The sequence below is a fragment of the Aquarana catesbeiana genome, linkage group LG05 (genome assembly GCF_042186555.1).
Source record: "Aquarana catesbeiana isolate 2022-GZ linkage group LG05, ASM4218655v1, whole genome shotgun sequence".
NCBI lineage: Eukaryota > Metazoa > Chordata > Amphibia > Anura > Ranidae > Aquarana > Aquarana catesbeiana.
In genome coordinates, this window is record NC_133328.1 from 301,752,727 (window position 1) to 301,769,197 (window position 16,471).

A 16,471-nucleotide genomic window follows, 5' to 3' on the forward strand; every position below is an offset into this window, starting at 1 on the left:
AAACCATTGCACAGAGAAGGTAAGCATTAGGGCTGAAACAAATAATCGATTAATCGACAACTAATCGATTACGAAATTAATCGATTACTATTTTCATAATCGATTAATCAGCCAGCCGATTAGTTGGCCTGCATACAGAATGTATTATTTGTTTACATATCAGGAAATACAGTGCAGCACACATACAGCTCAGTAAACCAACTATACATGTCGGTAAGTGCCTGAGAACTTTTGAATGTGTGAGGAGCAATGCCTCATGGGACATGTAGTCCTGGGCAGGAGGTGAGTGCTTCTAAAAGGCAGAAGTTTTCTTTACCTTGCTATTGGGTCCTACTGTACTTAACGCACAGCAAAAAGCAGTGTAGAAACAGATCAAAAGCAAACTACATAGGTGTGTACCAAGCCTTATGCTGGCCACACGGATCAATCTTCAGATGAGAAATCTTTGTACATTCGCTGAATGAAATAATGTTTTTTTAAATTTTCACTTGCTTTAAAACATTATGTTTTAAAATGAATGCAATTTCTGAAAAAAAACACATACACTGTCTGACAATTCCTTTGACCAAGCAGTTTTCCATTATTTCTAAATTTTCCTGTCACTGTGGTTGAAACCGAACGTCGATTTGACCCCACTAACAATTCGAAAATCGAATGAGCGTTCTTAAAATTACATTTTTTTTTTTTTGGAAGGAAGACATTGTTTTTGTATGGCCAGCATATAATATATTACAGTTCTGTTTGAAAATCTGCAAAACAGTCTTTAACTTTTTGTTTCTTTAAAAAAAAAAAAAAAAAAAAAAAGATCCGAGTCTGATGATATTTACCAGATTCAACCTATAATAGTATATACAGTATATCTCTTCTGTCTGTTATTCTCAGAGTGGATTCGAGATTTTGCTCTCTAACCATATACCGTATTTACTTGAGTATAAGCTGAGTTTTTCAGCACATTTTTTTGTGCTGAAAATGCCCCCCTCGGCTTATACTCAAGTCAGGTTATCTGCCGCCCTGTCAGTATTGATGCGGAGGGTAGGAAAGCCATATTACGCCGTACATTGTCCCCTCCGATTCACAGCAGGGCTGTGTGTATAGGAAGTTTGTGCCGTCCACGCCGTCCCGCCTCCTCCTCGTCCTTCCATGATGAGGAGGCGGCGGAGCTTTGTTACAGTGGACGGCGCAGACTTCCTACACACACAGCGCTGCTGTGAATTGGAGGGGACAATGTACGGCGTAATATGGCTTTCCTTCCCTCCGCATCAATACTGACACGGCAGATAAGGTACATGGGCACAGTGTGGCTGAAAATAGGCATCGTTTACCCTCTTTTCCAGTAGCTGCTGCATTCTTACCCTAGGCTTATACTCGGGTCAATAAGTTTTCCCCGTTTTTTGCAGTAAAATTCGGTGTCTCGGCTTATACTCAAGTATATACGGTAGTTGGTTATTTAATACTGCATAGAGATATTTAAGAATAAATTGCCTTTTTTTTACACTTATACATATTAACTAAATTATACACCACACTTTTTTTAAGGTTATTAACCGATTAATCGAAACAATAAATCAGCCAACTAATCGGTTATGAAAATAATCGTTAGTTGCAGCCCTAGTAAGCATGACATGTTTTGTTATTTAAAAAAGAAAAAAAAAAAAGTTCACCTTTACAATCATTTAATACTACTTCTAGATGCCCAATATCAGAATAAAGTACATACTCTAAAACTTACAACAATTTAAGGGGATATATCGCACAGATATTTCTACATGGGTTTTTTCTTTGGTCACGCTGACAGGTAAAGAATCAGAATACACAAATTTCAGAAGTCCTTTGTACAATTAAAAAAAAAAAAAAAAAAAAAAGGAGAAATTATGTACATGGCACTTTTACTGGTGTGCACTGCAAAAACAAAGAACGGAGAATAACAAAGTGAATGCCCAAGGGGAACAAATGCCCTAATCCTTACACACATTATCTGGTTTGTATTTCTCTCATACTTGACCACTGAAGCGTACCCTCCTCCTGTCACTTTGCCTTATTGCCAGAGGCCTAGCTAATGTCACTGAATGACAGGCACAATGAGAAATACGAACATTGATTTTTGACATGAAGAAAATATAAACTGAACTTTAGATATTAATTCTTAACAAACTACTAACAGGTTTAAAGTTGACCATTCCCACCTTTAGCCAAAATTCACATTAGCATGCACCTCCGCATGCTGATGTGAAATAACCTAACATTTGTTTCTTACAAATATTTTTTTTTACCTTAACTTACTTTTAGATTTCTCTTGCCTGGTTTCCCTAAAGGCACTAGTGATGCAGCCCTGGATGCAAAAATGCCCATAGGAAGGTCACCGCACTAGTGCCTTCGAGCATCCCTAATCTGCAGATTCTTGTAGCAGGGAAGGCTCCCCCCCCCCCCAAATGAATGTACTGCACATATATATTTATATTAGAGCCGCACTCACCTGTATGCGTTTCCTTATTCTTTGGCAAGTCACGTTTCTTCCATTGGCTTCTAAACCCAGGCTGCATAGATTGTTTAGAAGCACGGTCTTGAGAGGAGTGTTTTCTTCCTGTATGCTTCTCTGCATCTGCAGTCCAGTGGTGTCCATGGGACTTTGACTCCTGATATGTGTTGGACAAGGGAGGCTCCTTTACACGATCCGTTTTCTTCTCTTTAGATGAAAAAGCTGCTGAATGACTTTTATCATTTCTTAAAGGTTTGCTCCCCAACACTTCATCTGCCTTACTTGGGTGATTATCTTGAGGTTTTTTCCAGTTCAGAGATTCCCGTGAAGGCTTAATTCCAGGACCTGAAGGTTTCTGCTTCTCTTCATTTCCTCTGATACCTTCATAATGATCGAGTGATTTGAAGCGCTCTTCATTACGATTCCCTGATTTCGCAATATCTCGGGGTGGTATATTTTCAAACATTTCTTCTGTTTTTTGCTTGGGTGCTACCCGTTTCTCCCGCTCATACGAAGGTTTTGTTCTATCGCGGGGTCCACGCAGCGATCCTCCAGACACATGCGTCAGTCTCTTTGGCTTGGCACCACGGCTATCAGCGCTGCCGACTTCTTTCTCACTTTCTGATGAGCACAGGTCAGTGGGCTCTCTGGTTCTTATGCGCCAGTCACCAAGAGGTGTGGTTGCAAACGATGGCCTCGCTGAGGTGTCAGAAAGAGGCTGCCTTGGATGGTTCCTTGTGTGGGATCTTTCACTTCGAGAGCGATGCCACCTTTGATTCTGAAAGCTGTGGTTCTTCACAGGTTTGTTTGTGATCTCTGGGGATCCTTGCCTGCCACTGTTACTCTTGGCAGAGCTGTGGTAGGAGTGCATTTTCTGTGAAGGACTGTCATTATTTTCTCTAGTTGGCTGATGTGGTAGAGAAGAGGGCATGTTACTGGTTCTGCCCCAGTTTTTGTTGCTTTCAGCTCTGCCATAACTTCTCCAGGTAGAGTGGTGACTTAAGTGTTCTCTAGGGATGAAGTCAGCTGCTTCAGGATTGTACTTTGTTGGTCCTAGAAAACATAAAATACCACAAGTCAAAATCAGAACATGTGAAGTGAAGCAAAACATTTATCAGGCACCTGCAACTACTTTAACAAATAACTCTACCTATATGTCAGGGAAGGACTCAAAAGCACAAAAATGCGCAATGCTTTCCGTTAAACCGCACTACAGGTAGCCCTTAAGTGAAATCAGTTCCCACACAAAATTAAGTTTGCCTAGGTCTATGCATTTTGCTTACACCAAAAAAAACACAGCAACCACAGTATGCGCAGCAACAAAAACACTTGTGTGAATATATACAGTGTCAGAAAAGCCAGATTGTGGCCAGTGGGGGGAGAAAATGTCATCAATGCCAGCATCAGTGAGAATAAACATGGCCTCAGAGGGTTGATGGTTGGCGGGGGGGGGTGAGACACCGCCCTGTCAATGGCGTCGGCAGGGAGCAACGGTGCCCTACTGTTGCTGACAGTGGGAGGAATAATGCCCCGAGGACTAGATAAAAGTAGGCAAAGGGCTTCAGTTTGGAGACTACTGCAATGGACTTCTGTTGAACGGACTTGATTAATGTATTCTGACAGCGGATAGTATTACTCTTCCACCTCGATTGCGTGGAAGGAAGAATCCAAACTTTTTTTTTTCCTCAACCTACTGACTGAAAACCCCCCCAAAAAAAAAAAAAACAGAACAAAAAAAAAAAAAAAAAAAAACAGACACACACACACCACGATCTGATCCATCTTGTCCAGCTTAAAAGGGGTTGTAAAGGTTTGTGTTTTTTCACCTTAATGCATCCTATGCTCTTGATTGGATAGATTGATAGCAACGCAGCCATTGGCTCCCACTGCTGTCAATCAAATCCAATGATGTGGGCAAGGTAACCTCCCGGGAGAGCGCTTCTCCTAGGGGGTTATACAATGTGGGGAGGAGCTGCCGAGGGACCCCAGAAGTCGAGGTTCGGGGCCACTCTGTGCAAAACGAGCTGCACAGTGGAGGTAAGTATGACATGTTTGGTTTTTTTAAAAACCCGAACCTTTAGTGTCACTTTAAAAGGACACAAATGGAACGTGACTGAGTTTCTAGCTCTACTGTCTCTTATCGGTCAATGTTCCCAGCCATCTCTGTAAACCACAAAACACCTCTCCTTTGTTATGAGGTGGAGGAGAGATGTTCTGTAATCCTAACATACTTCCTGTCCATAAAAAAACAGAAAACTAATGCGGCCACCACATCCAAGAAAGCTGCAATATATAACATTTGTACTCTCAGGTTTAGATACACAAGATCGTCTTGGTTATGGAAGGTCTGGGAAGTCAAACATATGGATCTTGTCATGAGAGACATAAAAGAGGGTCAGGCATTGGATCTCTCTAGGATGTATCAGTAGCAATCAGATCCCATGACAGTCCCATCTTCTGGTACGTTGGGGAGAATGGGGGGACATTGGACGTGGTAGATGTTTAGCAGTCAATGTCAGATTGCTGTCATTGGGAGATCACAGAGTCCATTGACATGCTGATGGCCTCCATTTACCTAGAATGAAGCTGGGTGTGAGGACTCCATGTGATCAGAGCCCAGGATCGTGTACTGAGCAATGGCTGATGTCAGCACTACACACTGTATACACACTCATTACATGGACAACACACAACTCCCACCACGGAGCCCCGAGCCGTTCTGTACAGGGGACCCCTCCATTGGAAGCAGCAACATGGAGAAGGCTCTCCGTCCTTACCTGATGGCTGCGCCTCCGCCATACCTCCACTGCCCGCCGCCAGTCCTGGGGGGGTGCGGATCACGTGACAAACTTTCCCCTGCAATAGAACCCCCAAGAAGCAGCGCACTCCTATCACTGAGAGATCACCGCGATCCTGCCTGCCGCTGACGTCACCCAGCCAGTCACCATGCCCTTCCCTTACCCCGAGGTGCGCATGCGTACAGGGTGCCCTCCTCTTCCACACGCTTTTTTTTATTCCTCAACTAGCTTTATGCATGGTGACAGAAGAAGAAGTGGCTGTGCTGAAGTTATTAAAACACCTTGTACTATACCGAAATCTGTAAACCTACATTTGATATGACTTGTCTCTAAACCGCTACTGTATTTCTTTACTTTGTAATACTTTGAAAAATTCTAATAAAAAAAAAACTATTGAAAGTAAAGCATATACCTCCCAACTTTCTGAGATGGGAATGAGGGACACCTATCAGCAAAAATATGTAGGCATAGGACACACCCCTTGCCACGCCCCCTTAAAAGAGAATTGTACAAAAAAACAAGATTGGTTGAACCCACAAGTGCTTTTTTTTTTACCACTACTATTCCTTTATATTGGCTTTTGGGATTTACAAATGCAGCAATTTAGAAATCAGATGAAAGATTTAGCACTGGAAAACACTTTTGGTAGATAAAAAGTGCATTTTATATATACATTTATATAGATCAGACCAAAATGAGGGACAAATGAGGAGGAATGAGGGACAGAGGGACTTTGTTCCAAATCAGGCACAGTCCCTCGAAATCAGGGACAGTTGGGACTATGTAAAGCACCTTGTACTGAAAACTTGTATTTAAAGTGTTACTAAACCCGGACCTGCAGTCACTATATCTGATCTCCCACAGTACACAGAGCATGGAAATGTAATAGTTTTACTAAATATAAACTGCTAAATACCTTTTCTCATCAGCAGTATATAGCAGTCTTATGACTTCTATCAGTGTCTGGTTAAAGCTTGTAGGAGGAGTTTAGATACTACTCTATCTGTCCTATAAGACTGCAGGACCCCTGGCCCTCTGTCTGGACAGTGCTAATTGGCCCTGTGCTGATCTCATGTACTCTCCTAAGAAAAAACTGAGCATGCGCAGCTTCTCCCCAATCCTCTGTACTATCCGGAGATGAATTGGGGACACTGGAAGAAGGTGAGGATCAGAGAAGACATGATCAAACAGCCTTTTTACACAATGCACAGGATTAACCTCTTAGGTCCCACAGTGAGTATAACAAGTTTAGTAAAACTTTAAGGTAGAAGTAGACCTTAACACTAAAATCTCTACATTTACAGACATACACAATCTAACACTAACCTATCTAACCCTGTAAAGAAGAAATCAGTGTACATAAATTTTATGAAGCCGATCCAACCCGATCCCACACTGAGCTGTCAGCTGAGGCTTCACTGTGGAGGCGGGTGCAGAGGACGCAGCAGACAACAGAAGCCCCATAGTAAGTCTATGGGTGACGTCACTCCACATTCATTTCACAGCCATTGTCGGCCGTGTCCTCTGCAGAGCTTCTGCTGCTGGAGACCTGATCGGATCCCCTTCAAAATAGGCATGTATACTGATTTCCTTTTTATAGGGCTAGATAGGTTAGTGTTAGATCATGGATGTCTGTAGATGCAGGGATTTTAGTTTAAGGGTGGACTTACACTTTAAGCACCTATGTAGAAGAAATGACCGTACAAAAATTTTATGGAGATAGCATCAGTGTTGCCAACCTCCAATTTTTTACTGACAAAACATGGAAAATTTACTGACGAAGCATATTTTTTGCTGACAACCTAAAAAAAAAAAAAAAAACAGAACTCCTATTAAAAACGAATACCTGTATAATTTGTAAAAAAAAAAAAAAAAAAAAAATGAATACCTGGTACACACGATGAAATTATCAGATGAATGATCGTCCGTTTTTATTTTGCATGCTAGTTTAATAAATTTACACAAATTCTCGTACAACAGAATAAAAATTCAGAAGTGATGTAATGTACCTGGATTATATTTTCGAACGACAACTGTATTGATTAAACCAAAAAAATTGTACGATCTGGTATCATATGAAAAAAAAAATTGTGCTTGTCCCTTCGGATAATTTCTCATGAATTTTCATGATTGGCTCTCGAAAGCTCTGTACTAACGATCAGATTATCATACGATCGCTTCAAAACTGGTATTTATCACACGATTTTCTGATCATGTGTATGGGCCTTAAGACAACCGCTATTTAAACAGTATAAACATAATACGGAAACACTGACAATACCCATAACAAGTAATTTGTTTGGTTTAGGGCCCTTTCACACGGGCTTTCCACTCGGCGGACTCCACTTTGCTCAGCGGGGATTGATCCACTGATTCCCACTGAGCAGTCGGATGACAGGTCCGTCTCTGCTCACTGTGCAGAGACGGACCTGTCAGAGCTCCGCTCTCCTCTATGGGGAGATCGGATGAAAACGGACCGCCTGTCCATTTTCATCCAATCCCATCCGATCCTCCAGACGGATAGAAAATAGGGTCACCATCCGTCTGGATTTCATGGACAGGATCGGATTGGATAGTGGCGGGCACCCATGAAATCCGCCACTCCATAGGAGTGAACGGTGCATCTGATCAGGTCCGCCTGAAAAACTGACAGGCGGATCTGATCGGAAAGCCCATGAGAACGAGGCCTTACACTTAAAAAGTCAACACAGCATGACAAAACATCAGCCCCTGATATTTTCAAACAGTTGTAAAAAAATCACAGATTTTTACATACAAAGTGTCTATAGATTTACTGATGGTTGGAAACCCTGGATAGCATCCGCTGTATTGTTTTCTTTAACTGTATGCAAAGTGCCAGCAAAGGCACAACTTTTTTTTTTTTAGTTTTGGATAGAATGGAGGGGGGTTTAAACACCTGTCAGGTTTTACGGCTGTTTGTGTCACCATTAGGGAGATTCACCCTCTTTATATTTGGTGACTGTTATCACATAGTGAAAGTGAATGGAAATCACACGTTTTGGGCTCTCCCCAAAACAGGAATAGAGGGGAAACTTCCAATGGGGACAACCAAAGAATTCACTCACTATAGAGGGGTTTCCTCTCACTTCCTGTTTGGCTATGGGACAAAAAGTGAAGGAAAATCTACCCAATCGGACACCGATGGCAAAAAGCCTCATGGGGTTTCAACCCTTACTTACTGTGTCCAAGATGAAAAGAAAAAAAAAAACGGAAAATTTCCTATCAAATACTTACCGACATTTTCCTTTCCTGATAGGCTCCATGGCAGCATACGTGTGGGTTAGCCCTGCCTCCATAACTACCCTACAGGACACTCTCCCGTAAATCTTTGTTCTGGACTACCAGCCGTGTTCCATAGCTAGCCTACTCCAGGCATTGGGAGGGGACTCCTGCTGTCATGGAGCCTATCAGGAAAGGAAAATTACGGCAAGTATTTGATAAGAAATTTTCCATTTTCCTGACAGGCTCCATGGCAGCATATGTGTGGGAAATATAGGCATAGTTTATAATGACTGCGCTATCCTCAAAATGCGATGACACAAAATGCGTGATTGAAAACAAGAATAATAAATGTAAACGGCTGCGACATTGTTGCAAGATACACACATCAGTAAACAATTTTCCAATATCAAGTTGTGAACTAAAGAAGTGACACATATGATGCTGTGACCTTATACAGATAAAACAGTGAACAGAGAAAACTCTCATTGGAGACACTCAGCACAGAGTCTGAGATTTCGTATGTTTGTCTCTCTTCCGAGTGTGTGTCTCTCCTCGTGGGTTGCAGCTCCTAGCTCTGTGCCGAGTGTCCCCAATGAGAGTTTTCTCATCCTCGTGGTTACCCTCTCTACAAATTAGACTTAGAAATGGGGCACGGTTCTTCAGTTTAACATGCTCCAGTTAAAAGGCATAGATTTTTAGGGGGTCATCCTAATTAAAAGCTATTTCAATTCCTTTCAAGCGTGGCAAATATCGCAAGTGTATAAATCTAAAGCTACAGAACAGAAGAGCATTTATGGATTGCAAGTCCTTTGGCTAACCCAGGCTGCCCAGGCATATTTGAAGATATAGTCATATTTGTTTTTTATTATTTTTTTCTGGGAAATATCTGGTATAAACCTCCTGATTGAGCCACATACTCCTGCAAAGGCGCTAGGATCCTGACTAGGAGCAACCAAAGGCCCGGGCTGGGTATCAAGCCACAGGTGCATACAATCTCCTATAATTAAGAGATCCATAGGAGCTGGTAAGTGGCAGTCTGTGTGGAGGTGGAGGACAGATCCTTTTCTTTTATCACTACTCTTGGGTGTTGTGTGTGATGTTTGCACGGAGGAGACCAATAATCAATTTGAATGGACTATTAATCATTCAGTATTTGATTAGCTATATATTTCACTGTTTTGCATGTGGGAAATAACTCGCCATACACACCCAGGTGGGCAAATGCTGAGCAAAGAAACCAAATTTATTTAACATCATCAACCGACAGTACTTGCAGACCAAAATTAACAGATGATAAGGCAGCTGGTTCCATACGTAAGTGAGACACAAATGTGTTGATAGAAGACCAGGAAGCCAGTCTACAGATTATTTCAGGAGCGACATGTCGAGAAGCTGCCCAAGAGGTCGAGATACTCCGAGTTGAGTGTGCTGTCACTGCTTCTGGAGGAGCCAAGCCCTTCACTTTATAAGCCCTTTGAATGATTTGTACGATCCATGCAGCAATGGATCTAACCGAAGCCTGCATTCCTTTGTTTTTTCCGTGGAGAAGGATGGAAAGAAAATCCGATTGTCTAAAGGGAGCCACGACTTCCAGGTATTGTTTCAGAGTGTGCCCCACATCAAGGGGATGGACATCTTGAATTTCTGTTGACCTAAAGGTGGGAAGCACAATTTCTTGATTTTCATGGAAAATCGGTGGTCACTTTAGGGTTTGACCCCAGCATGGGAATTAGCACTGCTCTGTCTGGAAAAAAAAGTTAGAAAAGGCTCCTTCAAACCCAGGTTTCTGATTTCAGACACTCTTTTTGCTGAAGTAACAGCCACCAGGAAGGTGGTCTTGAGTGTAAGATCTTTCACTGAGAGAGGCTTGTCGGGATCTGATCCAAGCTTAGAAAGGAAATCCAGAACAAGAGGAAGGTCCCACTTGGGGAACCTTGGCTTCCTCTGACCCTAAGCCTGATAGCACCTTTAAAGAACTGGTGAACAAGGGAGTGATTGGCCCATGAAACTCCTGTGAATGCAGAGATGGCCGATACTTGTACCCAAAGTGAGCTCACTGCTAGGGACAGGTCTAGACCTGATTGTAGGAAGCTAAGAATGTCCTGGACTGCCGGAGCGTTACAAGGGTTAGACCTGGAAGACATGTGGTCAGTGAACCTGGTCCATATACGTTCATAGACCCTGTTGGTGCTTTTCCTTCTGGCATTAAGGAGGGTCGGAATGGTCTCTTCAACCAGGAGCCTCGAGCCTTCCCCTCTCAAGAACCAAACTGGAGAAACTGGAGTATCACCGCCACCGGAGGAAAAGCGTAAGCCTTGTGGAACCCCCACTGGTCCGTGAGAGCATCTATCCCATACGCCTGAGGGTCTCGGAACCTCGAGTAGTACTTGGCCAACTTGCAGTTGCACGGGGATGACAAGAGGTCGACTTCTGGAGACACCCCCAGGGTCAGGAGACAAACACCTCTTTGTGGAGAGACCACTCACTGTTGTTCATCTGAACACGAGAAAGGAAGTCCGCCTGTACATTCTGGATCCCAGGTATGTAGACTGCTGAGATGTTGGACAAGTTCCTCTGAGATCAGCTCATGATTGACTCCACCTCCTGTAGCAGGGACCAGCTGCGAGTTCCACCCTGCCTCCTTATGTAGGCCACCGCGGTTGTATTGTCCAACCTGAGCTTTACTGAGGAGTTCTTTATTAGATGATGGAACGCTAGAAGCGCCTGAAAGGCAGCCCGCAGTTCCAGGATGTTGGACACAATCCCGAGAGAAGGGGAGTTCCATCTGCCCTGTGCTACTTCTCATGAGCGCCCCAGCCCCCGTTGCTGGCATCTGAGGTTATCGTGACCGATGTGATGGGAATGATCGAGTGGTAATTGCAAACATTTTTCCCCTGGAGCCACCAAAGGAGGGACACTCTCATAGCTGGAGTAAGGTGGATGTGCTGGCTCTTGCTGTCGGACCTCCATTGTTGGGGGAACCCTTTTTGGAAGGTCCGTGTGTGCCACTGTGCCCACTTCACCATGGGAATAGTAGCTGCCATTGGGCCAATCACCTTCAGACACTGGAGAGCAGAGAGATGAGAAGAAGCGAGGGCTGAGCGGATTCTGTCTTGGACTACTACAATCTTCTCCTCGGGCAGCGAGATGGGGCCCTCCACCGTGTTGAAGTGAGCTCTGAGAAACACGAGGGACTGAGTGGGTTTCAGGTGACTCTTCTCTAGATTCAGGAGCCACCTGAACTCTTGAAGAGTGGAGATGCCCAGGCCCCTGTGCTCTAAAAGTTGATCTTTGTTTTGAGCTAGGAGAAGGAGGTCGTCTAAGTAGTGATGAAGACGAACCTCTTTGACTCAGAGCAAAGCCACAACAGCTAAAAAGACCTTGGAGAAGACAAGAGGTGATGTTGTTAGACCGAAGGGGAGACAGGTGAATTGTAAGTGCTGTTTGCCTACTGCAAAGCGAAGAAATTGTTGAAAGTCTGCTGCCACCGGAACATGGAAGTAGGTGTCTTTCAAATCGATTGACACCAACCAGTGATCTGGATGGACCAATTGCTGGATCGTAAGTAAAGACTCCATCTCGAAGTTTTCTTTTCGGATAAGGTGGTTTAGATGGGTCAAATCTGTGACTGGTCTCCATGTGCCGTTCTTTTTCTGTACCATAAACAGAGGAGAATACATGCCCTTGCCTCGTTCGCCATCCGGAACAGTTATGGCTGCGCCTTGCGCTAACAAAGAGATTACGTAGGCTAATAGGATCTGCTTTTTTTCTTCTGAACATGGAAGAGTCTTAGGAATAAATCTGAGCCTGGGGGTGCTGCTGAAGACCCAGGTGTAACCTTAGGAGACAGTTTTGACGGTCCAGAATTCCTGGATTGAGGCCGCCCAGACATGCCGAACGCAGAGAAGATGAACCCCCACCTGGCATGCCTGAGCGGGCCCAATCTCAAAAAGACTTAGTGGAATCCAGGTTGCCGGAAGAACCATCCTTTGCGGGTTTCTTAAATGAAGACTGTCTGGCTTTCCAGGATCTTGTAAACTCCCGGCCAGGCCTGTAACTGCGTGCCTCTCTTGCGCGATTGGTATTCTGTCTTCTCAGAAAAGTGCGTCTCTGGATCTTTAAGCGGCGATCCTTCTGGAGAAAACCCGATTTACCACCCATGGCCCGGGTTATGGCGCTATCTAGTTTGTTGCCGAAAAGGGATGTGCCCTCAAAGGGAATTCAGCACCAAACTTGCTTGGAAGCCGGATCCGCCAACCATGGACAGAGCCATAAAGCACGACGGGCTTTGACCGCCTCCAGCATAACCCGAGCCACCAGGCGGATGACATCAATGGAAGCCTCCCCCAGAAAGGCAGATGCCAGCCTGATTTCCTGAATAGGCGAGCTTCTGGCCACTTCACTGGAGATACCTTTGAGGGTCTCATCAACGCTGTCCGACCAAGATTCTAAGGCTTTAGATACTGCTGCTAAGGCCAGGACCGGCTTGCAGGCCATGTTCGCTGTTAGGTAAATCCGCTTCAGATCTGAATCGATCCGCCTTTCCAAGGGATCTTTGAAGGAGACCATGTCTTCCAAAGGAAGAGTCACATACCTAACTAGTCTCTTCAGTGCTGCGTGCACCAAGGGAGCTGACTCAAGATGCTTAACCTCTTCCTCCCTGAAAGGATACAGCTTCAGAATTTTAGACTGCATGGAACTCTTCTTGTTCATTTTGCCCCATTCGTCAGAGATGATGTCACCAACTTCAGTGAGGAATGGAAAATATTGACGCTCCTTATTGAGCTGCTTGAAGAATTTCCTCTGCTTCGAAGGAGAAGTTACAGGATCCTCCCAATTCAGAGCTTCCCTTACAGCTCTCACCAAAGAGGGAACCAGGGCATACTCGAAGCCCATCCCTGGATCCTCTGCTTTCGACTCGCTATCTGAGGGAGGAACGGATGGGTGGCTTGGCTGGGAAGATTCCCATGTCTCGTGGGCCTGCCCCCCCCCCCCCCCGTTAGAGAGCATAGTGGCTCTGGCGCGGGGTCATGAGGCTTGCTAGCCTCTCTCTCTCCTGCAGGGATTCTCTCACGACTCGTTTACCAATGATTCGAGATTCTGGTCTGCACCCTCCCTCCTGTCAGCTGCTTTGGAGAAAGAGTGGTCACAGAGAGACTTGCTGGCAGGGACCCCCAACATGACTAGTCCGCCCCCTTGCTGGGGTGAGATGAGGGGGGGTGATGAGAACCTTTACTGTGGTGTCTGGACTTAGAAGGAGATCTGTGGTGCCTGGATCTAGAGGAAGAGTGCTGGTGGTGTGATTTAGAAGACCCGCTCCTTCTGCGGGAACTGCGCTGTGGATCAGACCTGGAAGGGCTGTGGGAAAGAAAAGGAAAAGGGAAAACAAATACATTAAAGCTTGTGCCCTGTACCCCACTCTCCTCCCCCCCATCAGGTAGAACACCGGGATAGTTCCACATTCATACCTGCTGTGAGAGGACTGGCCACCAGGAGGTAGTAAAGGGTCCATGTTATCCATGGTAGATTACTGCAGGGTGGAAAACAAAGGATCAGCCGTCAGGTAGGGATTATTCAATCCCCTGAAAGTCAGGACCTACCTGGGGTAGCCACTACAGATGTCTGGGGAAGTCGCCGCACATGTCCACGATCATTCCCGAGGCTCTGCAGGCTTCCCCCAGGTTTAAAAGTGTTGCCGCGTGACGTCGCGGCAGTGCCAGGCACGAAATGCTTGTGCGTATGCGTAAACCAGGCCTCATTTTCGTTCTGGATCATCGCATGTGCAAGAGAGAGAGCGGCGCCTGGAGCGCAGAAGGAATCAGCCGCCATGCACAGGGACACCAACAGGAAAGGAAGGGAAACAGACACAGGAACAGAGGTAAAAACCAATACAACATATATACAAACACTGCTGCCATGGAAGGTAATGTCCATCTTACCCCTCCACCTACGATCACTTAAGCCAAGGGAATCCCATATACACACCGCACTTTATGGAAGATAATGGCCACCTGCTCACAGCTAGGCAATCAGGACTGTGCGTGCTCGCCTGCTGACAACCAGGCTTCCAGCTCTTTAGCGCTACTCTGCGTATACACTCCATACCCTGCCTAACAGTCAAGGCTTATCGGAGGGATGTGACACCGTGTCGCTCGGCCGATCCTGATCGCAGGGGAATCGTCTTCAGGTAGGAGAACCAACGACTTGGTCCTACGGAGCAAAGATTTATGGGAGAGGTGTCCTATAGGGTAGTTATGGAGGCGGGGCTAACCCACACATATGCTGCCATGGAGCCTGTCAGGAAAAACATTTTTGCCTATAGTTCTACTTTAACCACTTGCTTACCGGGCACTTAAACCCCCCTCCTATCCAGACCAATTTTCAGCTTTCGGCGCTGACGCACTTTGAATGACAATTGCGCGGTCATACAACGCTGTACCCAAATGAAATTTTTATCATTTTTTCACCACAAATAGAGCTTTCTTTTGGTGGTATTTGATCACCTCTGCGGTTTTTACTTTTTATTAAAAAAATGTAAAAAACTGATTTTTTTTTTAAAAAAAAGTTTATTTTTTTATATTTTGTTTTAAAAAATTTTAAACGGGTAATTTTTCTCCTTCATTGATGTACGCTGATGAGGCGGCAGTGATGGGCACTGATAGGCGGCAGTGATGGGCATTGATGGGTGGCAGTGATGGGCACTGATGGGTGGCAGTGATGGGTGGCAGTGGCAGGTGGCACTGATTGGCACTACAGGTGGGCATTGATAGGTGGCACTTGTGGGCACTGATAGGTGGCACTTGTGGGCACTGTTAGGTGGCACTGTGGGCACTGTTAGGTGGCACTGTGGGCACTGTTAGGTGGCACTGTGGGCACTATTAGGTGGCACTGTGGGCACTATTAGGTGGCACTTTTATTGGGCACTGATGAGGCAGATGTGCCTCTTCCACTTGGGGACCGATGTCCCTCACATCCGATCCGGTGATCGGCTTTTTTTTCTACTCGCGCTGTCAGCGTGAGTAAAAAAAAAAAACGATTACCGATCTTTTGTTTACGTCATGTGATCAGCTGTCATTGGCTGACAGCTGATCACATGGTAAGGGGCCGGGACCGGCCCCTTACACAGATCGGTGATCAGCCGAGTCTCAGTGACTCGGTGATCACAACGCGCCCGGCGCGCGCCCTGCAGGGCGCGCGCAGGGAGCGTGCACAGGGGAGGACGTCATATGACGTCCTCCCGGGAATGTAGGTCCGCGCTGTAGCCGTCATTCGGCTATAGCGCGGATGCCAGGTGGTTAAACTCAAAAACAAACATTTAATATATTTCAGCCTACCAATTCTTACATGTGGTGGCTGTATTAGTTTTCTTTAGCCTTTTTTTCTACTTAATTTTTGTCTGGTGATCTGTAACATACTTCAGGGTCTGTACACACGATTCGATTGTTGGCAGGGGATTGTCTGTTGACAGACTGTTGTCCTAAAATCTGACTGTTAGTACACTCCTTTTGACAATTGTTGTCCAACTTTCGGCCAACAAATGTTGGATAGCAGGCTAGTAAATTTTTGGCAGACAACAGTCTGTTGTCTGATTTTCGTATGGTCAGTACACAAATCTGTCACACAAAAGTCGAAAGTACAAATACACATGCTCGGAATCAATGCTCACCAAACAAATTAGCAGAAGGGGCCCAAAGGTTGGTGCTCAAGAGCTGAAATTCCTCATAGTACGTCACTACGTTCGTGTTTGTTGCATGACAATTGTGTACCGTTAGTATGCAAGACAAGATCCTGGCACACGCCCTTAAGACAAAAATCAGACGCTCGTTTGGCCAACAATTGCATCGTGTGTACAAGGCTTAAGGCCTGGTTCACACCTATGCATTTTTTAGTGCGTTTTTAGTTTTGCAGAAACACACTACAGTGCATTTAACATGGTTTCTTATGGATGTAGTTC

General features: G+C 45.0%; 1 protein-coding gene across 1 annotated transcript in view; it reads right to left on the reverse strand.

The window, feature by feature from the left end:
- The window catches only part of NFX1 (nuclear transcription factor, X-box binding 1), a 193,673-nt gene extending 188,218 nt beyond the window's left edge, over positions 1-5,455 (reverse strand). Inside the window, exons 1-2 of the mRNA XM_073630822.1 lie at positions 5,254-5,455; positions 2,474-3,529 (exon numbers count right to left, since the gene is read on the reverse strand). Of these exons, the coding sequence (XP_073486923.1) occupies positions 2,474-3,529; positions 5,254-5,275 (1,078 nt within the window). The 5' untranslated portion in view covers positions 5,276-5,455. The remainder of the gene's footprint in view (positions 1-2,473; positions 3,530-5,253) is intronic.
- Positions 5,456-16,471: the final 11,016 nt, after the last annotated feature.